General features: G+C 41.4%; 1 protein-coding gene across 2 annotated transcripts in view; it reads left to right on the forward strand.

Moving 5' to 3' along the window:
* LOC108443153 (WD repeat-containing protein 49) overlaps positions 1–26,443 on the forward strand; it is an 89,123-nt gene that overhangs the window by 55,604 nt on the left and 7,076 nt on the right. For both annotated transcript variants that reach the window (XM_017723605.2, XM_037539863.1), the window contains exons 13-17: positions 79–234; positions 887–1,074; positions 3,454–3,651; positions 10,112–10,320; positions 25,106–25,236. In XM_017723605.2, the coding sequence (XP_017579094.1) occupies positions 79–234; positions 887–1,074; positions 3,454–3,651; positions 10,112–10,320; positions 25,106–25,236 (882 nt within the window). The remainder of the gene's footprint in view (positions 1–78; positions 235–886; positions 1,075–3,453; positions 3,652–10,111; positions 10,321–25,105; positions 25,237–26,443) is intronic.

The following is a 26,443-nucleotide window of genomic DNA, read 5'->3' on the forward strand; positions in this document are numbered from 1 at the left end:
AAGTATGTGTTTCTAATAAAGTGGCCAGTTTGTATACATTGGCTACATTAAAGGGCAGTGCTTTCTTTTTCAATGCAGATAACACCTTGAGTAAAACTAGCATTTCAAATGCTAGACGACCATCCACAAACTCTGCTTCCAAGCTGCTCGCCCTCTGTGGCAAGGAGGACTCGGAAAGTTATGGCATCACCAGACTGGCTGTTGTGGAAGGCCGAATGGGAGCAGCTGCAACAGGTAAAGTAACCTGAGAAGAACCACTTTTGATTTCAAGGGATGAAAATGAGTTGTGCACATGTGAAGAACCTTTTCGAGATACTATATGTAATGCAAAGGTTTTAGGAAGAACCCTTTACCTTGTGTACAGTTTCCTCAAACCTTTAAGAGGTTATTCACAGCTATTTTTTTCATGCATGGTTCTTTAGGGAACAAAAGGTGTTTTAGGTCAAACAACCCTTTCAGGCACCTGTTTAATTTAAGTGTGTAGGTGATTTTAAAGGGCACTTATTCTGCATTTGTCTTGTATTTTATATTTTTTCCTGGAGGTCAGTTTGTAACCTTTATGTGGTTTTGTGTAATTCCTTTTTTTACACGACTCTCTTTGTCCCTTACACTTTACCTGACATATGTAGATGAGCTCTGTTCCAGCAGTCCTATATTATGCCTCATTCAAAAAGCTCTGAGCTGAAACACTCCTTATAACTTCAGTGTGAGTTTAAATTCAAAACATCTTATTTTCCATACATGGACTGGACAGTGGGTAGTTTTGAAAGTTAACTAAGTTTACATACTTCTTTAGGCTGCTTTATTTGAAAAAATCTAGGGAAATTCCATTTTCTATGATATAGGCCCTTTAAGATAAGCTCTAATGATTTGGTTTTGATGCCAGGTGGTGCTGATCTCGTATCCTGTGGGGGTTTGGGTGTTGTCCGTTTCTGGAACACTATAAGCCGTCGTCTTGTGGGTGAATTTGTGGCCCACAAAGATTCGGGGTCCATTGTACTGACAGTGGACAGCAGTGGACGCTACCTGGCCACAGCAGACATGGACGGAAGGGTGAAGGTGTGGGATATACAGGTGAGAGAGAACAGGTGTGAGTAAATAACACCCAGCTGTTTAACCATCTAGGGTCCACGACCTCGCCCTGGTGTCAAATTCCATCCATCCATTCATTTTCTAAGCCGCTTCTCCGTCAGGGTCGCGGGGGGGTGCTGGAGCCTATCCCAGCAGACTTCGGGCGAAAGGCAGGATACACCCGGACAGGTCGCCAGTCCATCGCAGGGCAGACAGACAGACACAGACAGCCACTCACACCTAGGAGCAATTTAGCATGTCCAATCGACCAAATTCAATGTTTCTATAGCTGTGTCTGTGTCTTTGTGATGATCCAGCACAGAAATCCAGTTCCAACACTTTCTGAATCTGTAGAGCCGCCCTTTCCTTTCCATCTTATTATGAAATCATATGAGACTCACATACAGAGTTATGAGCCTGTGAAGAGGGGCTGAGATACGTCATCTGCCTCTCAGCGTGTGGAACTGGTGGATTCGTGTTTCCATCTACATTGTGTGGGAAACTGACCAATGGACAGTCAGGAAATCACTAATGACTGAGGGGAATGTGCAACATTCCATATATAATATATAATGCCTATACCTCTACCTCTCATTCCACCACTGTCAATATACACTCTGTACTATAATATGTAATGTTTTGGGCACTTCTCTTATGTCACAATCATAAAAGTATGCTTGCAACACCTAACCTACCACCTGGGATACCTTAACAACCATCTGCGATGGCATAGCAATGGCTTAGCAACACCTTTGCAACCACATGTGATATATTTAATAATCACCTGGGAAGCATAGCAATGGTCTAGCAATACCTTAGCAACCACCTGGAATACCATAATGAAAGCCTAACAACAACTTAGCAACCACCTTGCATAGCATAGCAATGGCCTAGCAATAACTTTTGCATCTACCTGGGATACCATAGCAATAGCCTACCAACACCTTAACAACCACCTGGGATAGGATAGCAATAGCCTACCAACACCTTAGCAACCTTCTGGACTATCTTAACAGCCACCTGAGATAGCATAGCAATGGCCTAGCAAAACCTTAGCAACCACCTGGGATACCCTAGCAACTGCCTACCAACACCTTAGCAGCCATCTAGGGTACAATGGGAGCTACTTAGCAACAGTTTAGCAACTACCTGGATCCCTATAGCAACAGTATAGCAACACTTTAGCAACCACCCGGGACAATATTGCAGTGGCTTAGCAACAAAAAAAGCAACCAGCCAGAAATCACTGATACCAACTTCCAACATCTTTGCAATCACATAGAATTCCATAACAACAACTGTTTACACTACTGAACAATGACAACACATTTAGCACATTTAGCCAAAACACATACATACAATATTAGCAATTAAGTTGGAAAAGAGTCTACAACTGTTATAACTTTTTAAAATGATTAGCTGGCTTTTCAAGTCAAGACTGAAATACTTTTTCAAGTCTTCAAGTTAAGCTTGGTGTCACTTTTTGAATCCCTCTATTCCTCAATAAAACATTGTTTTCTGCAGTGTTTTGAGGGGAGATTTACTGCCTCCTGCAGTCGTCACTGCTGCTGTCAGAAGCACGTTTTTGTCCTTGAGATACGCAGGGAGGCTGACGGCGAAACAGAGTGATTGATGATGGGAGAGGGGGTGTTTGTGAATTCCCCCATAACTTTCCCCTGAAATATAACCGCTCGGTACGATGAGGATGGATTGGGTGTTCGTTTTCATTTTACCGCTTTAACAACTCATGATAATTTGTGGCCTCACATTTAGCCGTCCGACGGCCCACTTGTCTGATGTAATTGCCTTACAGGCGGTCTAATGGATTGCCATGGTTTCTCTCCAGGAGGACATGGCTTTGATTCAAGCGTCTGTCTGTTCCACTGTGTGTCTACTAAACCTTCACTGTTATAACCTAATTACCCCTGTGGATTTCTGTACAAATCATTTTGCCCAAAGCTTTATTTTCCCTCAGTCTTCATAAATCTATCTATCTATCTATCTATCTATCTATCTATCTATCTATCTATCTATCTATCTATCTATCTATCTATCTATCTATCTATCTATAAACATTACTATGTTGTGTATTTGTAAGATTATAGCATTAACACACCTTAATACTTCTTATTTATTAGAAACATCTACCTTGTGCTTCCACTCACTGGCTACTATTTTGGAAACACCTTAAGCTTCCACTTGCTGGTGACTTTATTGGAAACACCTACCTTGTGCTTCCACTAATTGGCCACTTAATTTGAAACACAGTTATAAGAAACACATTCTTATTCTACACCAGCATGGTGGAGCTACAGGAGAGGGGTTTCTGATAAAGTGGCCAGGGGAAAGTTAAGATTGTAATGGTTCCTCTTTTTCTATCAGGATTACTGCCTCCACCCCACTGAGACTGTAACCAATCAGGCTCCAGCGCTGCTCTCCAGTCTTCGGCCTCATGTCAATTGTGTCACCCACCTTGAGACGTGTGTTCATGGTGACCAGCTCTTCCTCCTCAGCGCCTCGACGGACTGCAGCCTGGCACTCAGCTTCTTGCCTGGACCCACCATTGGGATATTTGGTCAGGTGGGTTTTTCATCTCCTATGAAGTTACCATTGAGAGAATACAGTAGTTATTAAAAGGCCCATATCCTGCATTTTTCTTGTCCTGCATCTTCCACATATAATGTGGTTTTATGAACCAACAATAGTCATAATAATAATAATTCCAACCTCTATTTATCTCTCAAAAAAGCCTACCTTTAAGACTGACACATAAGTTCTGTTCTGATTGGCTGTCCTCATTCAGAAAGCTGGCCAAACTAAAACACAAAAAAAAAAATGGCAAAGCATTGATCTATCAATGGTCTTAACAACAAATCATTGAACACATAGATAAAGTAACTTAGTATGAGATAATTTACCCTTTGATTGTATGGTAAAATTTCAGACCAACATTTTTCCACTCAGCACTGACGGCTTCAAACAGCTAGAAAACAATGCAGAGCTAGTTTATGTTTAATGTGAGACCACATGTTCATTGTCGGGCTTAAATCTGGACTCTGGTCAGCCAAAACCAGCAGGGAAAACCATTATATTTTTAGTTAGGCCCGTTTTCTTTGAACAGGAATGTACGGAAATGCTTTGCAATTTTATTACATCAAAAAACAATGAATTCATGGAGTAGACATGAGTTACATAGACTGCTCAGAACTTTCACTTTGAAACTTTGAAATTTAGGCACTTTGGGGCAGAACAAACAAGAATTGGATTTACTTTAAAGTGTGGTCCAGCAATCCCAACACATTCAAGTGAGGGAGTATGGCTGGCAAAACTACAAAAACTCGAATCTTAGCTACACCTGCTCCGAGACCTCGTGCCTCTGGCTCATCCTCGGACCAATGTGATGATCCAGCACCTGCCGACGGGACTATAGTGCTTGAAACTAAAGCCTTCAGAACCAAGCTTCTCGTGTCGTTACGCGAAGATATCGGAGATATAATCAAATCAGAAATCAGAAGTGTTCTGGAGAAAGAGATGTCGGGATTCAGAGCCGACATTAACATGGTCAGATCTGATCTGCAGTCCTATCAGACCATGGTTACTGCAGAGCTAACCGCACTAAAGAGTACAACCGGAGAGATTGAGAAAAGCCTGTCAACATGCACAGATAATATTGTTACTTTGCAGCGGGAGGTGGCTCACCTTAAGGCCCAGTCAAAACTATTAGAAAACAAGTGTGAAGACCCAGAAGCGAGGTTGAGAAGAAACAATATCAGGATTATGGGAGTGCTGGAAAGTCAGGCTAGCTCCACCGGAGCCATTTCTGTGTTGCTGCAGAAGGTGTTCAACCTCACAGAGGTGCCAATGCTGGACAGATCTCATCACTCCATGGCACCGGCACCGAGAAAGGGCGAACAACCTCGTGCTGTTGTGGCCCACCTACACTACTTTTGAGATTGTGCTAACATCCCTCGCCTGGCCAGGGAAAAACAGCAGATCAATACGGATGGGATGACCATCTCGGTCTACCCAGATTACACTGCGCGTGTGGCCAGGGCTCGAGCAGGTTACAATGGGGTGAGACAACAGCTTTGTGGAGTGGAGGGGGTCCGATATGGTATCCTGTATCTAGCTCGTCTTCGGATTACCCATAACAATCAGGAGCGGATTTTCTCTACACAGGAGGAAGCCCAGTCTTACATCAGGGAGAACATCTCAAACAACAGGTCACCTGTTAGGGATTGATGACTGGGTTACTGATAGCGCGAGTCAAGGTACTGTTTCATACATCACTAGCGTGAGTGCTGTTCTCTCAAACGATTTAGTTATGACGGAGCATATGACTATGCACAACCTTGTGTGGGTGTGTCTAGTTGGAATAGTATAAACAGTGCCGCGTGCATGCAGTGGACTGACAAGGATCTGTTAGCTCTTTTCCTAGTAGCATGTATGGCTATGTGCCACATCTATTTAACTTTAATATGTTCTGAGGGTCTTGGTGAATGTTTCAAGGGTATCCCATTTAGATACGTATGTGGGGGTTCAGCCTCAAGTTAGGTGAGGTTAGGGCGACCTGGGAGTTTAGTACCAGTCGCCTGAGGGAACCAAGGCAGCCAGACTTAAGTTCTTGTTGATATTTTGTGTTTATTGTTGAATTATTGTTGAATATTCTTTTGTCTGCACACAACCCTGCAGCCTCACAAGATCACAGCCCTGCAGCCTCACAGCACCACAGCCCTACAGCCTCACATCACAGACCTGCGTCACAGCGCTGCAGCCTCACGACATCACAGCTCTACAGCTTCACAGCATCACAGCCTCACAACATCACAGCTCCGCAGCCTCACAACATCACAGCCCTGCAGACTCACAGCATCACAGCCCTACAGCCTCATATCACAGACCTGTGTCACAGCCCTGCAGCCTCACAACACAGACTTGCAGCCCTGCAGCCTCACAACATCACAGCTCCACAGCTTAACAGCATCACAACCCTGCAGCCCTGCAGCCCTGCAGCCCTGCAGCCTTACAACATCACAGCCCTGCAGCCTCACAGCATCACAGACCTGCGTCACAGCCCTGCAGCCTCACAACATCACAACATCACAGCTCTACAGCATCACAAACCTGCAGCCTCACAACATCACAGCTCTACAGCTTCACATCACAGCCTTATAGTCTCACAGCATCATTTACATTTACATTTGCGGCATTTGGCTGACGCTCTTATCCAGAGCGACTTACAATTTGATCATTTTACACAGGGAGGCCAAGGCAGTGTTAGGAGTCTTGCCCAAGGACTCTTATTGGTATAGTGTAGGGTGTTTGCCCAGGTGGGGATTGAACCCCAGTCTACAGTGTAGAAGGCAGAGGTGTTAACCACTACACTATCCAACCACATCACAGTCCAACAGCCTCGTAACATCACAGCCATACAGCCTCACAGCATCACAGTCCTACAGCCTCACATCACAGACCTGCGTCACAGCGCTGCAGCCTCACAACATATCAGACCTGCAGCTTCACAGCATCACAGCCCTACAGCCTCACATCACAGACCTGCGTCACAGCGCTGCAGCCTTACAACATCACAGCTCTACAGCTTAACAGCATCACAGCCCTGCAGCCTCACAGCATCACAGCCCTACAGCCTCACAACATCACATCTCTGCAGCCTCACATCACAGACCTGCATCACAGCCCTGCGGCCTCACAACATCACAGACCTGCAGCCTCACAACATCGCAGCTGTAGAGCTTCACAACATCACAGCCCTGCAGCCTCACAACATCACAGCCCTACAGCCTCACATCACAGACCTGTGTCATAGCCCTGCAGCCTCACAACATCACAGCCCTGCAGCCTCACAACATCACAGCCCTACAGCCTCACATCACAGACCTGCGTCATAGCGCTGCAGCCTCACAACATCACAGCATCACAGCCCTGCGGCCTCACAACACAGACTTGCAGCCCTGCAGCCTCACAACATCACAGCTCCACAGCTTCACAGCATCACAGCCCTGCAGCCTCACAATACAGACCTGCGTCACAGCAACAGAGCCCTACAGTCTCACAACATCACAGCCCTACAGCATCACAACACAGACCTGCAGCCTCACAACATCACAGCTCTAGAGCTTCACAAAATCACAGCCCTGCAGCCTCACAACATCACAGCCCTGCAGCCTCACAGCATCACAGCCCTGCAGCCTCACAACATCACAGCCCTACAGCCTTGCATCACAGACCTGTGTCATGGCTCTGCAGCCTCACAACATCACAGCCCTGCAGCCTCACAACAAAGACTTGCATCACAGCCTCACAACATCACATCTCTACAGCATCACAGCCCTGCAGTCTCACAGCATCACAGCCCTACAGCCTCACAGTATCACAGCCCTACAACCTCACAGTGTCACAGCGCTACAGTCTCACAACATCACAGCTCTACAGCTTCACAGCATCACAACTCTACAGCATCATAGCGTCACAGCCCTGCAGCCTCACAACACAGACCTACGTCACAGCCTCACAACATCACAGCCCTAAAACCTCACAACATCACAGCCCTACAGCCTCACAGCATCACAGTTGTACAGCCTCACATCACAGACCTGCGTCACAGCGCTGCAGCCTCACAAAATTACAGCTTCACAGCATCACAACCCTACAGCCTAACATCACAGACCGGAGTCACAGCGCTGCAGTTTCACAACATCACAGCTATACAACTTCACAGCATCACAACCCTACAGCCTAACATCACAGACCGGAGTCACAGCGCTGCAGTTTCACAACATCACAGCTATACAACTTCACAGCATCACAACCCTACAGCCTCACATCACAGACCGGAGTCACAGCGCTGCAGCCTCACAGCATCACAGCCCTATAGCTTCACAGCATTATAACCCTACAGCCTCACATCACAGACCTGCTTCACAGCGCTGCAGCTTCACAACATCACAGCTATACAGCTTCACAGCATCACAAAACTACAGCCTCACATCACAGACCGGAGTCACAACCCTATAGCCTCACAGCATCACAGCCCTGCAGCCTCACAACATCACAGCGTTGTGTCCTCACAACTTCACAGCACTGTGGCCTCACAACTTCACAGCCCTGCGGCCTCACAACATCACAGCCCTGCGGCCTCACAGCATCACAGCCCTACTGCCTCACAACATCACAGCCCTATGGCCTCACAACATCACAGCCCTGTGGCCTCACAACAACACAGCCCTACAGCCTCACAACATCACAGCCTCAGAGCCCCAAGGCACCAATGGACCTTTGTGGATATGTAGTCCCTGTCACTATATGATGCACTGTAATCAATAAACATGGACTAAAGTGCATTAGCATGGCAGTGCTAATTGGTGAGGTATAGGCTTCCATTATTCCTTAGCTCTTTAGCCTGTGCTAAAACTAAAGTGTAAAGTGTAGTTTCAGTGTAAAACACTGGGGGTAAGAAAGAAACTGTCCTACCGTTTGTACAGAGGCTGTCAGACTTTAAGTCTGTATTAATTTGTGATAAAAGCGCTCGGCCTTCTTCTCTAGTGCCAGACAGCAATGCTGAGAATGATGGGGAAACTCACTGAACAAAGCTCATTACAGGAACATCTTAAACAGCCATGGCCCACATAACAGCAGCTCAAGGCTATGTTTGTAAAGTTTTGCCTCCTTTCTTGTTGTTGTTGTTGGTGTTGAAGCCTGGGGCCATGCGGATGTGCTGTAGATCAGAGCTGCATCTGCAGTGCTTTCAGCCTTTACTTCTAAAACAGCAGCCACGTCCAGCTCACCACCCAGTCATTCTTCTCAATTGAGCCCTTTCAGTACATCACATCTACTGATTCACAATTCCAGCTGACTTAAAGATTTTGTAGCATCTCATTCAATTGTATCTATAATCGCAGTTCACTTCAAAGGGACAACAAACTCTCTTTTTTAAAAGAAGCTTGATGTAGTATGTAAACATTGTTCTTTTTCCACTTCATACAATCTGTAAATATATAATAAGCTGAGAAAACAGCCCATGTAGAATGAATTGTTTTAGTAACCAACACATTTATAAATATAAATATTCTATATGAAATAGTCAGTATCTACAAAACAAAAATTAATGACTATACATTTTCACAATTTACTATAAATAATTTAATAAATAAATCTACTATAAATAATTTCATGTAAATTATTTAGCAAATAGTGTAAATGTTTCAGTATTTATAAATTATTATAAATTATTCAATAACTACTGCTAATTATTCTGGAACTCCTGTGAGTCTTTTAATAACTCCTTTACATTATTCAGTAATTACTATAAATTGTTCAATAACTCTCTGTAAATTGTTCAATAACGCCTCTAAATTAGTCAATAACTCTTGTAAATAATTCAGTAACTCATAAGCTATTCAGTAATTACTGTAAATTATTCAATAACTCATCAATTATCCAATAATTAATGCAAATTAGTCAGTAAATCCTTTAAATGATTTAATAACTTTGAAATTATTCAGTGATTACTATAAATGTTTCAGTAAATACTATAAATGATTCAATAACTCCTCTAAATTATTCAGTAATTACTGTAAATTATTCAGTAACTCTTGTAAATTATCCAATAACCCTTATGAATTTTTCAGTAACTACTATAAATTATTTTGCAACTAATATTTGAAGCTAAATTATTCACTAATTACTAAAATGATTTAGTAAATTATTTAATAATTACTGTAAATTATTCAGTAACTATGGTAAATTATTTACCATAAAATAATTACTGTAATTTATTCTGTAACCTTTTTGATTTTGCTCACATTTTCTTTCTGTAGATTCTGTTGTGTGTTAGTAAGTTGAAGTAGTAACATCAAATCTCACTGAGCAGGACGTTATTCTACACAAAAACTGACTTTATCTGTGAATCAATGAATCATTGGATCAATGAATCAAACACAATGGATAGTTTGAAGGAATTTGTTCATTAAACTGAAATTATTCAAAATTATTGAAATGAATCCCCATCATTATCCACCAGGAGGTGCACTGGCACTTGGGTGGACCTGGTGTAGGCTTGCTGGAGAAAGTGAAGGAGGTGAAAAGTGAGACGAGTCGAGAGACAGATGAGTCCAGCAAAGTCCAGCAAAGCTCTTTCTGCAACCTGGAGAGTCCACAGAGTCCAGAAAGTGCAAGAACTGACCACCACACCCCGGCTGAGGATGAGGATGAAGAGAAGTCTGGCACACAGTGAGTTTGGGGGCTTTCTGCAGCAGTTGACCTACCTACACTCTGCCTACAAATGTGTTCTGTCTTAGCTACTGATGTTAGGTTGGACAAACTTTATAGAACACTGAGAAAAATCTCTTTAAACCTAATGAGAAACTGTAGAACAGACTCAGTTTATATCACAATACCTACATTTAGAGTCGGTTATTCATTCAGCCTAATGAGAAACTGTAGAACAGACTCAGTTTACATTTATTTACATTTACAGCATTTAGCAGACGCTCTTATCCAGAGTGACTTACGAGAAGTGCTTTGTCTATCTAGAGAAAGTATCTTGGCTAGTTACCAATAGGTTAGAGAAAAAGACAGTCCTGAGCTCAGGTACTGCTAGAAACAAAAGTCACTCTAGATACCCAGAGAAAGGAATAAAGTTGAACACAGAGCTCTGTGCTGTATAATGCAATACAATACCAGTGAACTATAATACACAGGGCATTCAACAATAAAGTAAACTACAATACACAGTGCAATACAATAAAATATCTATAAAAAATATCTATATAAGTACAGCACAATATATTGCAAACAATACTTAATTCAATGCTCATTTAAGTGCTGTGTGAAGAGATGCATCTTCAGTCTGCGTTTGAAGACAGCAAGAGACTCTGCTGTTCGGACAGCCAGTGGGAGTTCATTCCACCACTTGGGTGCCAGTACAGAGAACATTCTCGACGCTTGTCTTCCAAGGGTGGCGGGTCAAGGATGGTGGGTCAAGCCGAGCTGTACTTGAAGCTCGAAGGGCTCATGGTACAGTTTGAGATTTCACCACTGCCATCAAGTAAGTAGGGGCTGGTCCATTTTTGGCTTTGTAGGCAAGCATTAAGGTTTTAAAGCTGATGTGTGCAGCTACATGACGCCAGTGAAGGGAGCACAACAGTGGGGAGACGTGGCTGAACTTGGGGAGATTGAAGACAAGCCGTGCTGCCGCATTGTGGATGAGCTGCAAAGACTTTTTGCCTCTACAGATGGAACAATCAGAGAGTTCTCGAATGAGATGGCACGATCATTGGGATGAATATCAGCCCAGTCTTGCTAGGATTGAGCTTCAGGTGGTGAGCTGCCATTCATGAAAAGATGTCAGATAGACATGTCGAGATGCAACTGGAAACCTGTGTGTCAGAGGGTGAGAAAGAAAACATTACTTGAGTATCATCAGCATAACAGTGATAAGAGAAGCCATGAGAAGATATTACATCACCAAGAGAGCTAGTGTAAAGAGAAAAGAGAAGAGGACCGAGCACTGAGCCTTGTGGGACACCAGTGGAGAGCCTGCATGGAGAGGATGTAAACTCTCTTAATGTTACCTGATAAGAGCAATTCTCCAGATAGGACTTGAACCACTTCCACGCATATCCAGTGATTCCAAGGTTGGTGAGGATGTCCAGGAGGATCGTATGGTTGGCTGTGTCAAAAGCTGCTGAGATATCAAGAAAGATCAGGACAGATGAGAGTTTGGCTGATCTTGCTGATTGGAGCTTCTCGGTCACTGCTATGAGGGCAGATTCTGTTGAGTGCGCTGGTTTGAAGCCAGACTGGTTGGGGTCCTGGAGCTGGTTCTGTGTGAGAAAGAGAGAAAGTTGATTATAGACTGCACGTTTAAGAGTTATTGAAAGGAAAGAAAGAAGTGAAACTGGTAGTTGTTGACATCAGAGCTGTCAAGTATGGTTTCTTCAAGATGGGAAGTACTCTTGCAGTCTTGTAAGTTGATGGAACTTCACCTGATGCCAAGGACTTGTTGATGAGAAAAGTAATGAAGGGCAGTAGGTCCTTGGAGATTGACTGAAACAATGCAGATGGGATGGGATCCAGTGGGCAGGTGATTGTGTTACTGGATTTAATCAGTTGAAGGACAGCATCTGTGGAAAGAGAAGACAAACAGTTCAAGGGATTGAGAATGAGAGGAGGAAGTCTAGTGGAAGGAGTGGGGACAGAAGGAAAAGACTGGTGGATTCTATCTACTTTCTCCTCAAAGAAGGTACAAAATCCTCAGGGGTGAGAGAACAGGGTGGAGGGGGATGAGGAGGGTTGAGAAGAGAGGAGAAAATGTTGAACAGCTTTCAGTTTCCCTCTGTAGAAAGATGACTTTGCAGCAGTAACTTTGAGTGAGAACTTGGAAAGGAGAGATTGGTAGGAGTGAAGATCCGAGTCGAGCTAGGATTTCCTTCATCTTCTCTCAGCCTTCCTTAGTTCTTGTTGGTTGCTGCGCAGGACACCCATCAGCCAGGGGGCAGGTGAGAAAGATCTTGCTGGCCTGGAGGAGAGAGGACACATAAAGTTAGTTGCAGATGAGAGTGAAGAAAGGAAAGCATCTGTAGCCTTGTTCAGTGAGAGAGAGGAAAATGAGTCAGGATGGGGAAGGGTGGTCAGGATAGTTGAGGTGAAAGATGAGGAAGGAGTGGAGTGCAAGTTGCACTGAGAAGAGGAGCACAAGGGGGTGGAATGGACATGAGTAACAGGGAGGGAGAGTGAGAGGAAGACAGAAAGTGGTGATCAGAGTGAGGCATGGGAGTAACTGTCACATTCAGCGTGGAGGTAGGTCTGGTGAATATCAGGTCCAAAGCATTGCCTGCTCTGTGCATCAGAGGAGTCTGGTTGAGGGCGAGGTCGAAGGATGATAGCAATGGTAACAGGCAGGATGACTGCAGCTTGTCTGATGGCAGGCTGAAGTCACCCAAGAGTATAAGCATGGTTTCATCGATGGAGAAGAGACTCAGTAGAGTATCTAACTCATCAATGAAGTAGCCTAGAGGAGACGGAGGATGATAAAGAACAATGATGTGAAGTTTAGTGGGGAAAGATACAGTAACTGCATGGTACTCAAAGGAGGAAATTGAAAGATGAGAACAAGCAAGTGGAGTGAAACGACACTTTCTGGACAAGAGCAAACCTGTGCCACCACCCCTGCCAGACTGCTGTGGAGAAGTGAAAGGACAGGGCTGTTGGAGTCGCCAAGTTCATGGGGGTGATCCAGGTCTCCGTCAACACCACAAAGTGCAGTGAATAGAAGGATGCGAGGGCTGAAATGAAGTCTGTCTTCTGCACAGAGGATTGGCAATTCCAGAGCCCACCTGCAACCCTGGTCTGAGATTTTGACAACCGTGGGGGATAGATGAGGTTACTGGAATTACGTGTCCTGTGACGATGAGTAGATCTACATGATCTGTGGGATGAGTAAACAGGTATTGTAAAGCAAATGATAAATACAATAATTAGGACATAAAAAGGTAATGAAGGATAACAAAGCAATACTTACCCAATGTTAAGCAGACACGTCTCAGTTGATGAATTACAGCTGCTACAGACAGCTACAGGCAAACTTTGTCTTTAGCGGAACACCTCCTCAATTTGTCAGCCTTGTGACTGATAGTCCAGCCCCTACTGTTCACACCTTTGTCTATAAGACAGCCTTGTAACTAACAGAGTCTGAGCTAGAGAAAGTCTCAACTCTCAAAAAAAAAGTTTATATCACAATACCTACATTTAGAGTCAGTTATTCATTCAGCCTAATGAGAAACTGTAGACTGCGATCGTCTGGTGACCTGTCCAGTGTGTATCCTGCTTTCCGCCCAATGACCGCTGGGATAGGCTCCAGCAACCCCCCCCCCCGCGACCCTGAGGGAGGGAGAAGCGGCTTAGGAAATGGATGGATGGATGGAGAAACTGTAGAACAGACTCACAAGTTTATTTCACAATACCTTCATTTATAGTCATTTATTCATTCAGCCTAATGAGAAACTATAGAACAGACCCGGTTTATATCACAATACCTACATTTAGAGTCAGTTATTCATTCAGCCTAATGAGAAACTATAGAACAGACCTGGTTTATATCACAATACCTACATTTAGAGTCAGTTATTCATTCAGCCTAATGAGAAACTATAGAACAGACCTGGTTTATATCACAATACCTACATTTAGAGTCAGTTATTCATTCAGCCTAATGAGAAACTATAGAACAGACCCAGTTTATATCACAATACCTACAATTAGAGTTAGTTATTCATTCAACCTAATGAGAAACTGTAGAACAGACTCAGTTTATATCACAATACCTACATTTTGAGTCGGTTATTCATTCAGCCTAATGAGAAACTGTAGAACAGACTCAGTTTATATCACAATACCTACATTTAGAGTCAGTTAGAGTCTACATTTAAGTCTAATGAGAAACTGTGGAACAGACTCAGTTTATATCACAATAAAATTTAGTATATGGTGAAGTGAGCACAGTAATATACTGACTAAATCCTCTATATTTACAGAATCAAATCATGAACTAAAATAAATACAAACATCCATCCATCCATCCATTTTCTAAGCTGCTTCTCCGTCAGGGTCGCGGGGGGTGCTGGAGCCTATCCCAGCGGTCATTGGGTGGAAGGCAGGATACACCCTGGACAGGTCGCCAGTCCATCGCAGGGCAGACAGACAGTCTCTCACACACTCACACCTAGGGGCAATTTAGCACATCCAATTGGCCTGACTGCATGTTTTTGGAGTGTGGGAGGAAACCGGAGAACCCGGAGTAAACCCACGCAGACACGGGGAGAACATGCAAACTCCACACAGAGGAGGTCGCCCGGCCGCCGTGCCACCAAATACAAACATAATAAAATAATTTGTGGCTCATGCATCATTTCTGCTTTCTTGTTTTTTTGCAGTTGTCATCCTTAAAAAGATATTTTCCCACTAATATATTTCTTTATTTCTGCTAATATTATGACAGACTTAAGAAAGTAACAAAATGTAAACATGACATACTTACTGGGCTATTTGAGGCTAAACAATTGCTTTTAACTGCTTAAAGCAGAGATTGGCAACCCAAATGTAAGGAAGAACCATTTCACCCTTTTAACAAAAATCAAACCACATTTGGAGCCACAACAATTTATGTCCATATTTACCATCTTGGCTGTAAATATGTCTTAGTATGTTAATGTACTAGTATATTGCTGCTGTCTGAATAAAACCTTGTATCTCTGTTTTTGTCATTTTTCAGTTTTTTTTAATTCTTTGGACGTGCCTGTTGGCTATATTGTGTGTAAATTTAAAATGTAAATTTTAAAGAATGAACCAAAAGAAATGGCCCAAAATGACATGGAAAAATGTCTGGTTCCATTGACTTACATTAGAAGTAAAGTAGGTTTTTTCCTTCTCCTGTAAAGTTACCATTTTGTAGATACAAGGTTTTGATCTGACGACAGCGAAAAAAATATAATATAAATGAGAATGCAGACTCTGCTCTGCTCTAAGTTTAAGCTCAGCTATATCCAATTTTCTCATGTCTCCGGCAGGAAACTTTTCCACAAACATACAGTGCCCTCCATAATTATTGGCACCCCTGGTTAAGATGTGTCAAAAGCCTTAAAATAAATTCAGTTTTTATTGTGGAAACATACTGTCACACTGAAAATTGTAGAAAAATGTAACCTTTAACTCAAGTAGAGTTTTAGGGGGAAAATAAAATCCCTGACTAAGAAATAATTTTTCTTCATAAAATCACCTGTTCCACAATTATTGGCACCCCTAACAATTCTTAGGAAATAAATGTAATTAAAGAATTTCTGTCACTTCTACAGTAGTTTACGAAGTTAATCAAAGTATGTAGGAACATTTAATTAGCAATTCAGAACTTCCTGTTTCCCTGGGGTATAATTATGACGTGACACAGAGGCCATTTCTCTTCAACATGGGAAAGACAAAGGAACATAGCATTCAAGTAAGGCAGATGTGTGTTGACCTTCACAGGTCAGGCAATGGCTACAAGAAAATAGCCACTCACCTACACCTGTCCGTATCTACTGTCAGAGGAATTATTAAGAAGTTTAAAACAACTGGAACAGTGGTAAACAAGTCTGGACGAGGACGCAAGTTTATTTTGCCACCACGCACAGTGAGGAGGATGATAAGAGAAATAAAAAGTTCTCCAAAGCTCACTGTTACGGAACTGCAACAAATGGTAGCATCTTGGGGTCACGAAGTCTCCAAAACAACCATCAGACGCTATCTACACGCCAACAAGCTGTTTGGGAGGCATGCACGGAAAAAACCTTTTCTCACTCACAATCATAAACGTAAACGTTTGGAGTTTGCTAAGCAGTACTGGGACTTCAACTGGGACCGTGTGCTTTGGTCAGATGAAACAAAGATAGAGCTTTTTGGCAACAAATGCTGTAAGTGGGTCTGGCGTAACACAAGAGCTGAGTATGCAGAAAAGCACCTCATGCCCACTGTGAAATACGGGGGAGGATCAGTGATGCTGTGGGCCTGCTTTTCTTCCAAAGGCCCAGGGAACCTTGTTAGGGTGCATGGCATCATGAATGCTTTGAAATACCAGGACATTTTAAAACAAAATCTGGTGGCTTCTGCCCGAAAGCTGAAGATGGGTCGTCACTGGGTCTTTCAGCAAGATAATGACCCTAAACATATGGCAAGATCTACACAGAAATGGTTGACCACACACAGAATCAAGCTCCTCCCATGGCCATCTCAGTCCCCAGACCTTAACCCCATTGAAAACCTGTGGGGTGAGCTGAAGAGGAGAGTGCAGAGGAGAGGACCCAGGTCGCTGGATGATTTAGAGAGATTGTGCAAAGAGGAATGGTCGAAGATACCTCTTTCTGTGTTCTCCCATCTTGTGAAACATTATAGGAGAAGATTAGGTGCTGTTTTGTTGGCAAAGGGGGGTTGTACAAAGTATTAACATCAGGGGTGCTAATAATTGTGGCACACATTATTTGATGTTAAACAATTATTTCTTAATGTGGGATTTTTTTCCTACTGAATAAATGCACTTGAGATAAAGGTTGGATTTTGCTCTTTTTTCCATCGTGGTCCTATATTATTTAAAAAAACCCTCAATTTATTAGAAGCTAAAGAACACATCTTAACCAGGGGTGCCAATAATTATGGAGGGCACTGTAGAACAGTTTCTTGACTTTTTGAATTTGACTTTTGACTTTTCTTATGCACGGTGGCGTGGTGGGTAGCGCTGTCGCCTCACAGTGAGGAGGGCCTGGGTTCGATTCCCCGGCCGGGCGGCCAGGGTCCTCTCTGTGTGGAGTTTGCATGTTCTCCCCGTGTCTGCGTGGGTTTCCTCCGGGTTCTCCGGTTTCCTCCCACAGTCCAAAGACATACAGTCAGGCCAAATGGACATGCTACATTGCCCCTGGGTGTGAGTGTGTGAGTGACTGTCTGTGTCTGTCTGTCTGACCTGCGATGGACTGGCGACCTGTCCAGGGTGTATCCTGCCTTCTGCCCAAAGACTGCTGGGATAGACTTTTCTCTTTTGCTGGGATAGACTTTTCTCTTTTTATGAGGCTGAAGTCACTTCTCATTCTCCAGTTGCTTGCGCAAATTCTCATGTTCCACCTTAAGTAGTGCCTGAGGTGCCAGTATGTAACTGCTGCACCATTTAAGGTGGAACAAGAAAATTTGAGCAAGGAGCTGGTGAATGAGAAACTGACTTCAGCCTTATGACTTTTTAGTGTTTGACAGTTTCTCATTGCAGATTAAAGGTATCAGGAAACCAGCTGGTGTGATTATAAACACAAATAAATCCAGTTTTCTTTAAATTATTGATGGTCATCTAAAATATTTCTCTCTGCCTTTTTGTTAGCTGCTAGCTAGGTGAGCATGTCATCTACAGTATGTTGCTATGGTGACAAATAGTCTTTAGGGTTAAAGGGTGAATTAGCAGTTCTACATTAACTCCAATGATTCAATTAGATTAGATTCAACTTTATTGTCATTGTGCAGGGTACAGGTACCGAGGCAATGAAATGCAGTAAGACCATTATTGTTACTTTAGTAAGACCAGTAAGACCATTTATTGATAATTTAGTTAGAATGGTGAGACCATTTATTGATAATTTAGTAAGAATGGTGAGACCATTTATTGATAATTTAGTAAGACCAGTAAGACCATTTATTGCTAATTTAGTAAGACCAGTAAGACCATTTATTGATAATTTAGTTAGAATGGTGAGACGATTTATTGATAATTTAGTAAGACCAGTAAGACCATTTATTGATAATTTAGTAAGACCAGTAAGACCATTTATTGATAATTTAGTAAGACCGGTGAGACCATTTATTGATAATTTAGTAAAACTGGTGAGACCATTTATTGATAATTTAGTAAAACCGGTGAGACCATTTATTGATAATTTAGTAAAACTGGTGAGACCATTTATTGATAATTTAGTAAGAATGGTGAGACCATTTATTGATAATTTAGTAAGACCAGTAAGACCATTTATTGATAATTTAGTAAAACCGGTGAGACCATTTATTGATAATTTAGTAAAACCGGTGAGACCATTTATTGATAATTTAGTAAGACCAGTAAGACCATTTATTGATAATTTAGTAAGACCAGTAAGACCATTTATTGATAATTTAGTAAGAATGGTGAGACCATTTATTGATAATTTAGTAAAACCAGTGAGACCATTTATTGATAATTTAGTAAGACCAGTAAGACCATTTATTGATAATTTAGTAAGACCGGTAAGACCATTTATTGATAATTTAGTAAGACTGGTGAGACCATTTATTGATAATTTAGTAAGTATGGTGAGACCATTTATTGTTAATTTAATAAGACCAGTGAGACCATTTACTGATAATTTAGTAAGTATGGTGAGACCATTTATTGTTAATTTAATAAGACCAGTCAGACCATTTATTGTTAAACTGTGTTGAACAATCAGCAGAGTGTTTCGATTGGCCCTTCCCAGTCCTGTCCAAGTGTTCGTGTTGTGTTTTGGTTTAGCCCGCCTGTTTTTTGTTTTGGTTTTTTAGTCCAGCCCCCTCATTTCGAGACTCCACCCCTGATTTACACCCGTGTTCCCTCCAGTTCCTCGTTTACCCTTATGTATTTAAAGCCTGTGTTTTCCCCTTTCTGGTGGCTGGTCTTTGTTGTTTGTTCTGTTTGTACTGTTTGTATGTTTGATTCTCGTTTCTGTCATGTCTGCCCCCCGATCAATCTGAGTTGGCTCTATGACCCTAGACCATTTAGACTATGACCCTGGATTTGCCCATAATAAACGTCGCTTATCTCCGCATATGCGTCTGCTTCCTCGCTCCGTTACACAGAGCTTTATTTTTTTTACCTACAAATCTGATTCAGCTGTGATGCCACAACAGGGCAGCAAAAGAGCCGCATGCAGCTCTGCATGTTGCCGACCCCTGGTTTAAAACCAGAAACGGCTTTAGTTGGAGGATGTGTAGTATGAGTGTAGCTGAATGAAACTGATATTGATACTTTCAAAGCTTTTTTTATCTCATCCAAACTACACCCCCCTAAACCTCTAAACCAATCAATAGAGTTATATTGAAAAAGCAAACAGCGATCAGCCACGTTAACCAACCTGAAAATGTTTCTGTAAAGTAAATTAGGCCTATATGACATACTAATGAGCCACTGTGTCCCACAGTCCCAGTCTTACATCAGCAATAATAATAATACAACACGTAGAACAGCCTGCATCAGTAAACTAACAACAAACAACAAAACAAATAATCCAGATCTGTGTGGAGGCTCTGAGCTGTTTATTCTCTTATTCTGCTACGATGAACACTCTCATCTTCTGTTAATTGGAAGAATTTTACATGTTATTATGAAAAACTATTATATAATAAAATTACTTATTATCATAACGATGTTCACTATCTCTCTTATTTTTAACATCAAAGCTTTAGTCAAATTACACATCAAATTTGTCATTTATCAAAGTACCAAAGATATACAGATAAAATCTCTTTTTGATGGACAAATGAGAAGCAAATGGAAAAGTTTTTAGCTTTTCTACTTTTCAAACTTTTAACACCTTGTTTTTGTACATAATGGTTCAATAAGTGCCTTTAATCTAAACTGCCCACTTTACCCCTTTAATCTCTCTCTCTGTCTTCATCTCTGTACATTTCTCTTGATCTCTTTCTTCTTCTCTTATCTGACTCTCGCTCTCTTATTTTTCTCTCTTTTCTCTCTTTCCATTTCTCTCTCTTATTTCTTTCTCCTCTCTTTCCTTTTTTCTCTTTCCTCTTTCTTCTCTTATCTCTTTCTCTTCTCTTACTTTCCCTCTTCTCTCTCTCTCGCTTTCTATCTGTGTTCGCATGACATGCGTGTTCAGTGGTCCACATAATATTGTTGAGTAATTAAAGTTAATAAACACTTTTTTAAAAAACATTTTTGCCCATTCGTTAATAATAACTATTTCATACCAAATTTCTCACACACAAAACTACACTGTATTCAAATTACATCTGGAATATATTGACAACACACAGCCATATTTGCCTATATTGCCATATACAAAAAGTGAAATACATCACAATATATCAAATAAATTACAATATATTTAATTTACAGGATGTCCCAAAAAAATGGACATCATTTGAGATGTGAATATCTGAGTAACTACAAGTCCGAGACAAATGAAATTAAATAGGCTGCGTGTTGAACAATCCAAGATTTATTGATCAAAATTCGAGCAAGGAATTCTGAGAGATGTAGATTTTATAACCGATTTCACAGCTTCACATATGTTCAATATGCGCACCACCTGTGACCCGACACACGTCAAGTCGGTGGTCCAGCTCCTGCTGAACACGCTGCGTTTGAGCCGTGATCCAAATCTGATTTTCAGTTGATACATTTTTATTGAATTTTCTCGAAAATGCACACTGCACACTCATGTTTGACTGTGTTCAAACACATTCTAACATACAGTGCCTTTTCATTTCTAGTGAATGCCATTCTTCAACCTGAAAAAAAAACCCATAAAAAATTAAACTTGGTTAGTTTTTACACATTTTGTTAAAATTTGAGATCATTCGAGGGATCATTGGCTATGTGATTACACTATGAAATGATGGCAATTTTTCAGGACACCCTGTATGCTCTGTTTACCCTTTCAAAAATGATAATTTATTATCTCTATAAAAACACATTGAAAATAGGACAAAATGGCCCAAACTGACTCTTGTTTTTGCCCTTGCATCTATTAATTTTTCTGAAAACAACTTTATGGCTACTTCTATTTGAGGAAATTAGGTTGATGTACAAATATAAACTCATTTCGTAATCTCTAGCAGCTCTTGTCAGGCACTGCAGTTGGCCATGATGCTGATCACAGAAGATCCAGTCTACAGTGTGTGTGCATAATCCTTTCCCCGGCTTGGTCAAAAAATAGCCTGTCAAAGCATGTTTGTTGTTCTGGGAATTTCGCCCATACTTCTGCCAATATTCACTAAAGCGATGAGAAATGAGAAGCATTATGAACTTTTATTTTGAAATTTCAGACCTGTGTTGATTTTCTGATTAAATCTCCACATCTTAATCTGTTCTAAATGATAATGAAAACCTCTTAAATACAATTAGGAAAAGTTCAGCCAAAGAACTGTGCATGTTGATTTGGCCATACAGTTAGCACCATACTAACTGCTTATTGTTTGCTGCTTTAGCCTCATAGCTCCAGAGCAAAAGTGACCAAGCACTATATTTGGAGTATAAGGAAGGAAGATTTTATTTTTTACCATACTATCGCTGTTGTGTTGGAGAGTTTAGTATCTCAGGGTTTGTCTGTGCTCCTGTAATGCAGTAATGTAATCTTCTCCTGATAAATGCCTTCATTAAAGCTGGCTGTGCGGCTGTGTGAAGAATAGCTGCACTTTGGCTAAACTCTCAGATGAAAAGCTGCCACATTCTTTAATAAAGGACCCAAAGCTTAACTCAGCATCTAAAATTATTGCCCGAAATTCATTACTTCAGCTTCATAAGTTCACCCAGGTTTTAAAGTATTACTTTCTTCCCTTCTCACTTTGTTCCTGGATCCAAAGGCCCAGAGGAGAGAGTGTCCAAACACCAAACAGAAGCGCAGACTGCTGATAGAGAATGTAAATATAATTGTGTAACTTTTGTAATAATGTAAACACTGCACACAGCAACTGCTTAGCAAGACTTTAGCAACCACCTGGGATATCAATGCATAAACAACCACCTTAGATACCATAACAATGGCTGAAGAACACTGTAGCAACATCTTAGCAACTACCTGGGGTATCATAGCAATGGTCTTAGCAACCACTGGAGATACCATAACAACTGTCTTGCAACACCTTAGCAACTCCCTTGGATACCCTTGCATTGGCTTAGCAACACTTTAGCAACCACTTTGGATACCCTAGCAACTGGCTAGCAACATCTTAGCAACTACCTTGTTATCATAGCAATGGCCTTTCAGCATCTGCTGGGGATACCATAGCAATTGTCTAGCAACACCTTAGCAACTATCTTGGATACCCTAGCAATGGCTTAGCAGCAATTTAGTAACCACTTTGGATACCACAGCAACTGTCTAGTTCAATCTTAGCAACTACCTGGGATACCTTAGCAATGGCCTAGCAGCACCTTAACAACATACAAGGATGTCATAGCAGAGGCCTAGCAAGACCACAGCAACCACCAGAGGTTGCATAGCAATTGCCTAGCAACACCTTAGCAACCACCTGGGAGATCATAGCAATGGCTTAGCTACAGCTTAGCAACTACTTGGGATAACATAGCAATGGCCTAGCAAAACATTTGCAACCACTTTGGATACCATTGCAACTGCCTAGCAATACCTTAGCAACTACCTGTGATGTCATGACAAAGGCCTAGCAAGACCTGCGCAACCACCAGAGGTTGCATAGCAACTGCCTAGCACCACCTTAGCACTCACCTGGGAGACCATAGCAATGGCTTAGCTACAGCTTAGCAACTACTTGCAATACCACAGCAATGGCCTAGCAGTACCTTAGCAACCACCTGGGATATCACAGCAAGGACTTTGTCAAGCCATCTTTTGCTTTCTAGTTTATAAATGTTCTGTATATTGACATGATGTTTCAAAAATAGAAGAGACATACACAATGTACATAGTGCCATTTTTTCATTTGCATCATTTGAGTCATTTATGCCAAACAGAACGTGTCATAATTTGTTATAAAGTTGCAAGAACTGACAGTACAGCATATGCTGATATACACTCTACTCTGAGGTCATGTATGCCCACTCTCACTCTAATCTCTCTTCTTCTGGATGAACTTTATGCAGATGAGTTGATCTTATTGATGTGTTGTGCAGTAATCGATTGTCCCACCCAGAGCCAAGCTACATGCTGATGTTCAATCTTCAATTGCACACCAAGCTGGTGAGATAATGGTTGAAAAAAGCTAATGTATTCAAAATTGTGGGACACTATGACATTAGTTTTAATGATTAGTTAATTAGTTACAAAGCTTAAAAACTACATTAGGCCACTTTAGGGCTGTGAAATAGTCTCCAACTCTGCCCTCACTTTTACTCTGGACACCTCAACCTGCTTGTGTTTTAGGGACTCGTCACCAAGATGAGGAATGTCATTATTCGACTCAATTATATAAAAATACAGCAGTAAATTAAATATTGCCTACTGCAGGAGAATCATATTCTGTGGAGTGACAAATCACACTTCTCTATCCGTCAGTCTGATTGATGAGTCTGGGTTTGGCGAATGCCTGGAGAACATTACCTGCCTGACTACACTGTGCCAGCTGTAAAGTTTGGCTGGGGAGGTATAATGATATGGGGCTGTTTTTCAGGGGTTGGTCTAGAACCCTTCGTTGCAGTGGAAGGAAAATCTTAATGCTTCAGCACAAAGACATTTTGGACAACTGTACAGTTACAGCTTTGTGGGAACAGTTTGGGGAAGAACCTTTTCTGTTCCAGCATGACTGAGCCCCAGAGCACAAGGCAGCTCCATAAAGGCACAGCTGGGTGAGTTTGGGGTGGGAGAACTTGACTGGCCCTCACAGAGCCCTGACCTCAACCCCATCAGACACCTTTGGGATGAACTAGAACAGAGATTATGAGCCAGGCCCTCTGAACCAAAATCAGTGTCTGACCTCACAAATGTTTCTGGATGAATGGGCAGAAATTCCCACAGAAGGAAGCTTCCCAGAAGAGTGGAAGCTGTTAGAGGTGCAAAGGGGGGCCAACTCCATATTAATGCCTATGGGTTTAGAATGGGATTCATAAAAGCTCCCAAAGGTGTAATGTGTAGGTGTCCCAATACTTTTGTCTATATAGTGTATAAATTAATGCCATACCATTTTGCACAGGTCATATTTTAGGCATTATTTTGCTTCCCAATATGTTAAATAAATCCTAAATTGCGAATTAGAATCTGCAGAAGTGTGTTCTTTGTAGAGAATGTGTTCAATTACTTTCACTTAACTTTTCTATTACCATTGTTATTTGACTAGGGACACCCAAACTTGGCATATGATGCTATACATAATAAAGAAGATTGCATTTTATAGATGGAGAATGTAAAACTGTCCTCTGTGCATTAAAATCTACTTTTAATATCTATAATGATTTAATGTTCAACATATTGTAGACTGATAGATGTGCTTTATTGAGGTTTGATAAGAAATTTCAGCATAAAGGCAAACATAAACGACTCTCAAAGAAAAGTATGCATAAAATATCCAAAAAACAACAGATGCTGACAAACAATGCAGGAGGTACTGAGGCTGGCAGCTGCTCAAGGCATGACCAGAATAAACTATCAATCATAATTGTTAGATAATTGAGTTAAAATTTGTAATTTTTCAAATTAAAATTAAAACCCTGCAAATTTCAGTGAATTAGTCCTCCGTCTGCATGTGTTTATCAACTGCAGACCTCACTGATCTGTTTCCTGTCTCCTAGGCAACCCCACATCCTCTGTGACAGTGTTGCTGAGCAAGGGCAGGACTCTGAGGACGGGTGTGGCGTAGGCCTGCCGCTGAGTGACAGCAAGCAACGTCCGTATGTGAATGGTGTGCAGAACAGCTCTGTGGGTCAGTTCAACTCTTAGCTCTATTTCAGTGCCTTTAAATTGCTAGTTCATTAAAAGTATACAACTTTATCTCTCTTACCCAAGATATGGTTCATCGGTCAGGGCATGTTTGGTGTACAAAGTTTGCTTCCTTAGTTTATGTGGTTTCTGACACTATCATACACTGTTATCTATAAAAATGCAAATCCAATTCATGCTACTGGTTTTTATTTTATGCAATTTATTGGTCCCACTTTATATTAAGTGTCCCTAATAACCGTGTAGATATATGTGAACAACTTATGCAACAACAGTGGAACTACTAATGTTTTAGTCGCTGTTACAGATGGATTATAGCAGTATAGCTTATGTAATTACACATGTGTAGCAACTTCAGTTGTTATATAGGTACAGCGCAATTACAGAGTGTTAATTATAGAATGACAATTAATGTGATGTGATTAGTTACCTTGTTACAACATAGTTATTCCACAGTAATAATGTAAAACAGTATAATATGTAAAAAAACCCTCTGATCTTGTGTATCAAAAAGACATGCTTAAGAGGCAAAATATACATGTGTCATTACACAGGCTGTACTGCTGTAATCCATCTGTAACACAGATTAAATCCTCAGCAGTTACAGTGTTGTTAAATAGGCTATTGATGTGTAACTACACACTTATTAGAGACACTTAATAAAAAGTGGGACTGATTTATTTTATTCCATGTTTACAGATAACAGTGTCAGGAACAACATAGTCAAGTCCATTACAGATACTGAATAACTCTTCACAGTCCATGTTGAGCCATAACTGTTGAGGGTAAAGCATGTCGGCGTGTGCCGGCACTCCATGACTCCGAGGACTGTTCAGTTCCTCGGTGCGTTAACAGCATGCCACTCAGCATTTAGACATAACTACATTAAATGAAAGCCATATCGAGACCACAGTGGATCACACGTGGCTTGAAATTTACACAGATAAAGGCATCCCGTCTCTTAGATAAGCATACAAATGCTGATGCTAAGTTTGCTAGCTAACCTTGCTAGCCTAGCCTTTTTCAGTTCGTATATTTCAGCTCAAAAACAGACAGTCTGTGTGTGGGTAGTACATTCATAACAAGCATGATAAGTGATACTGAGCACTTGATTTCATTCAGTTTATACAAGCAGGGTTTAAAAACGAAAAGGAACCTGGCTGTTATCGGTATTCTAAAACAACGTGCTG

This window comes from Pygocentrus nattereri, chromosome 7 (genome assembly GCF_015220715.1).
Source record: "Pygocentrus nattereri isolate fPygNat1 chromosome 7, fPygNat1.pri, whole genome shotgun sequence".
NCBI classification, from domain to species: Eukaryota; Metazoa; Chordata; class Actinopteri; order Characiformes; family Serrasalmidae; genus Pygocentrus; species Pygocentrus nattereri.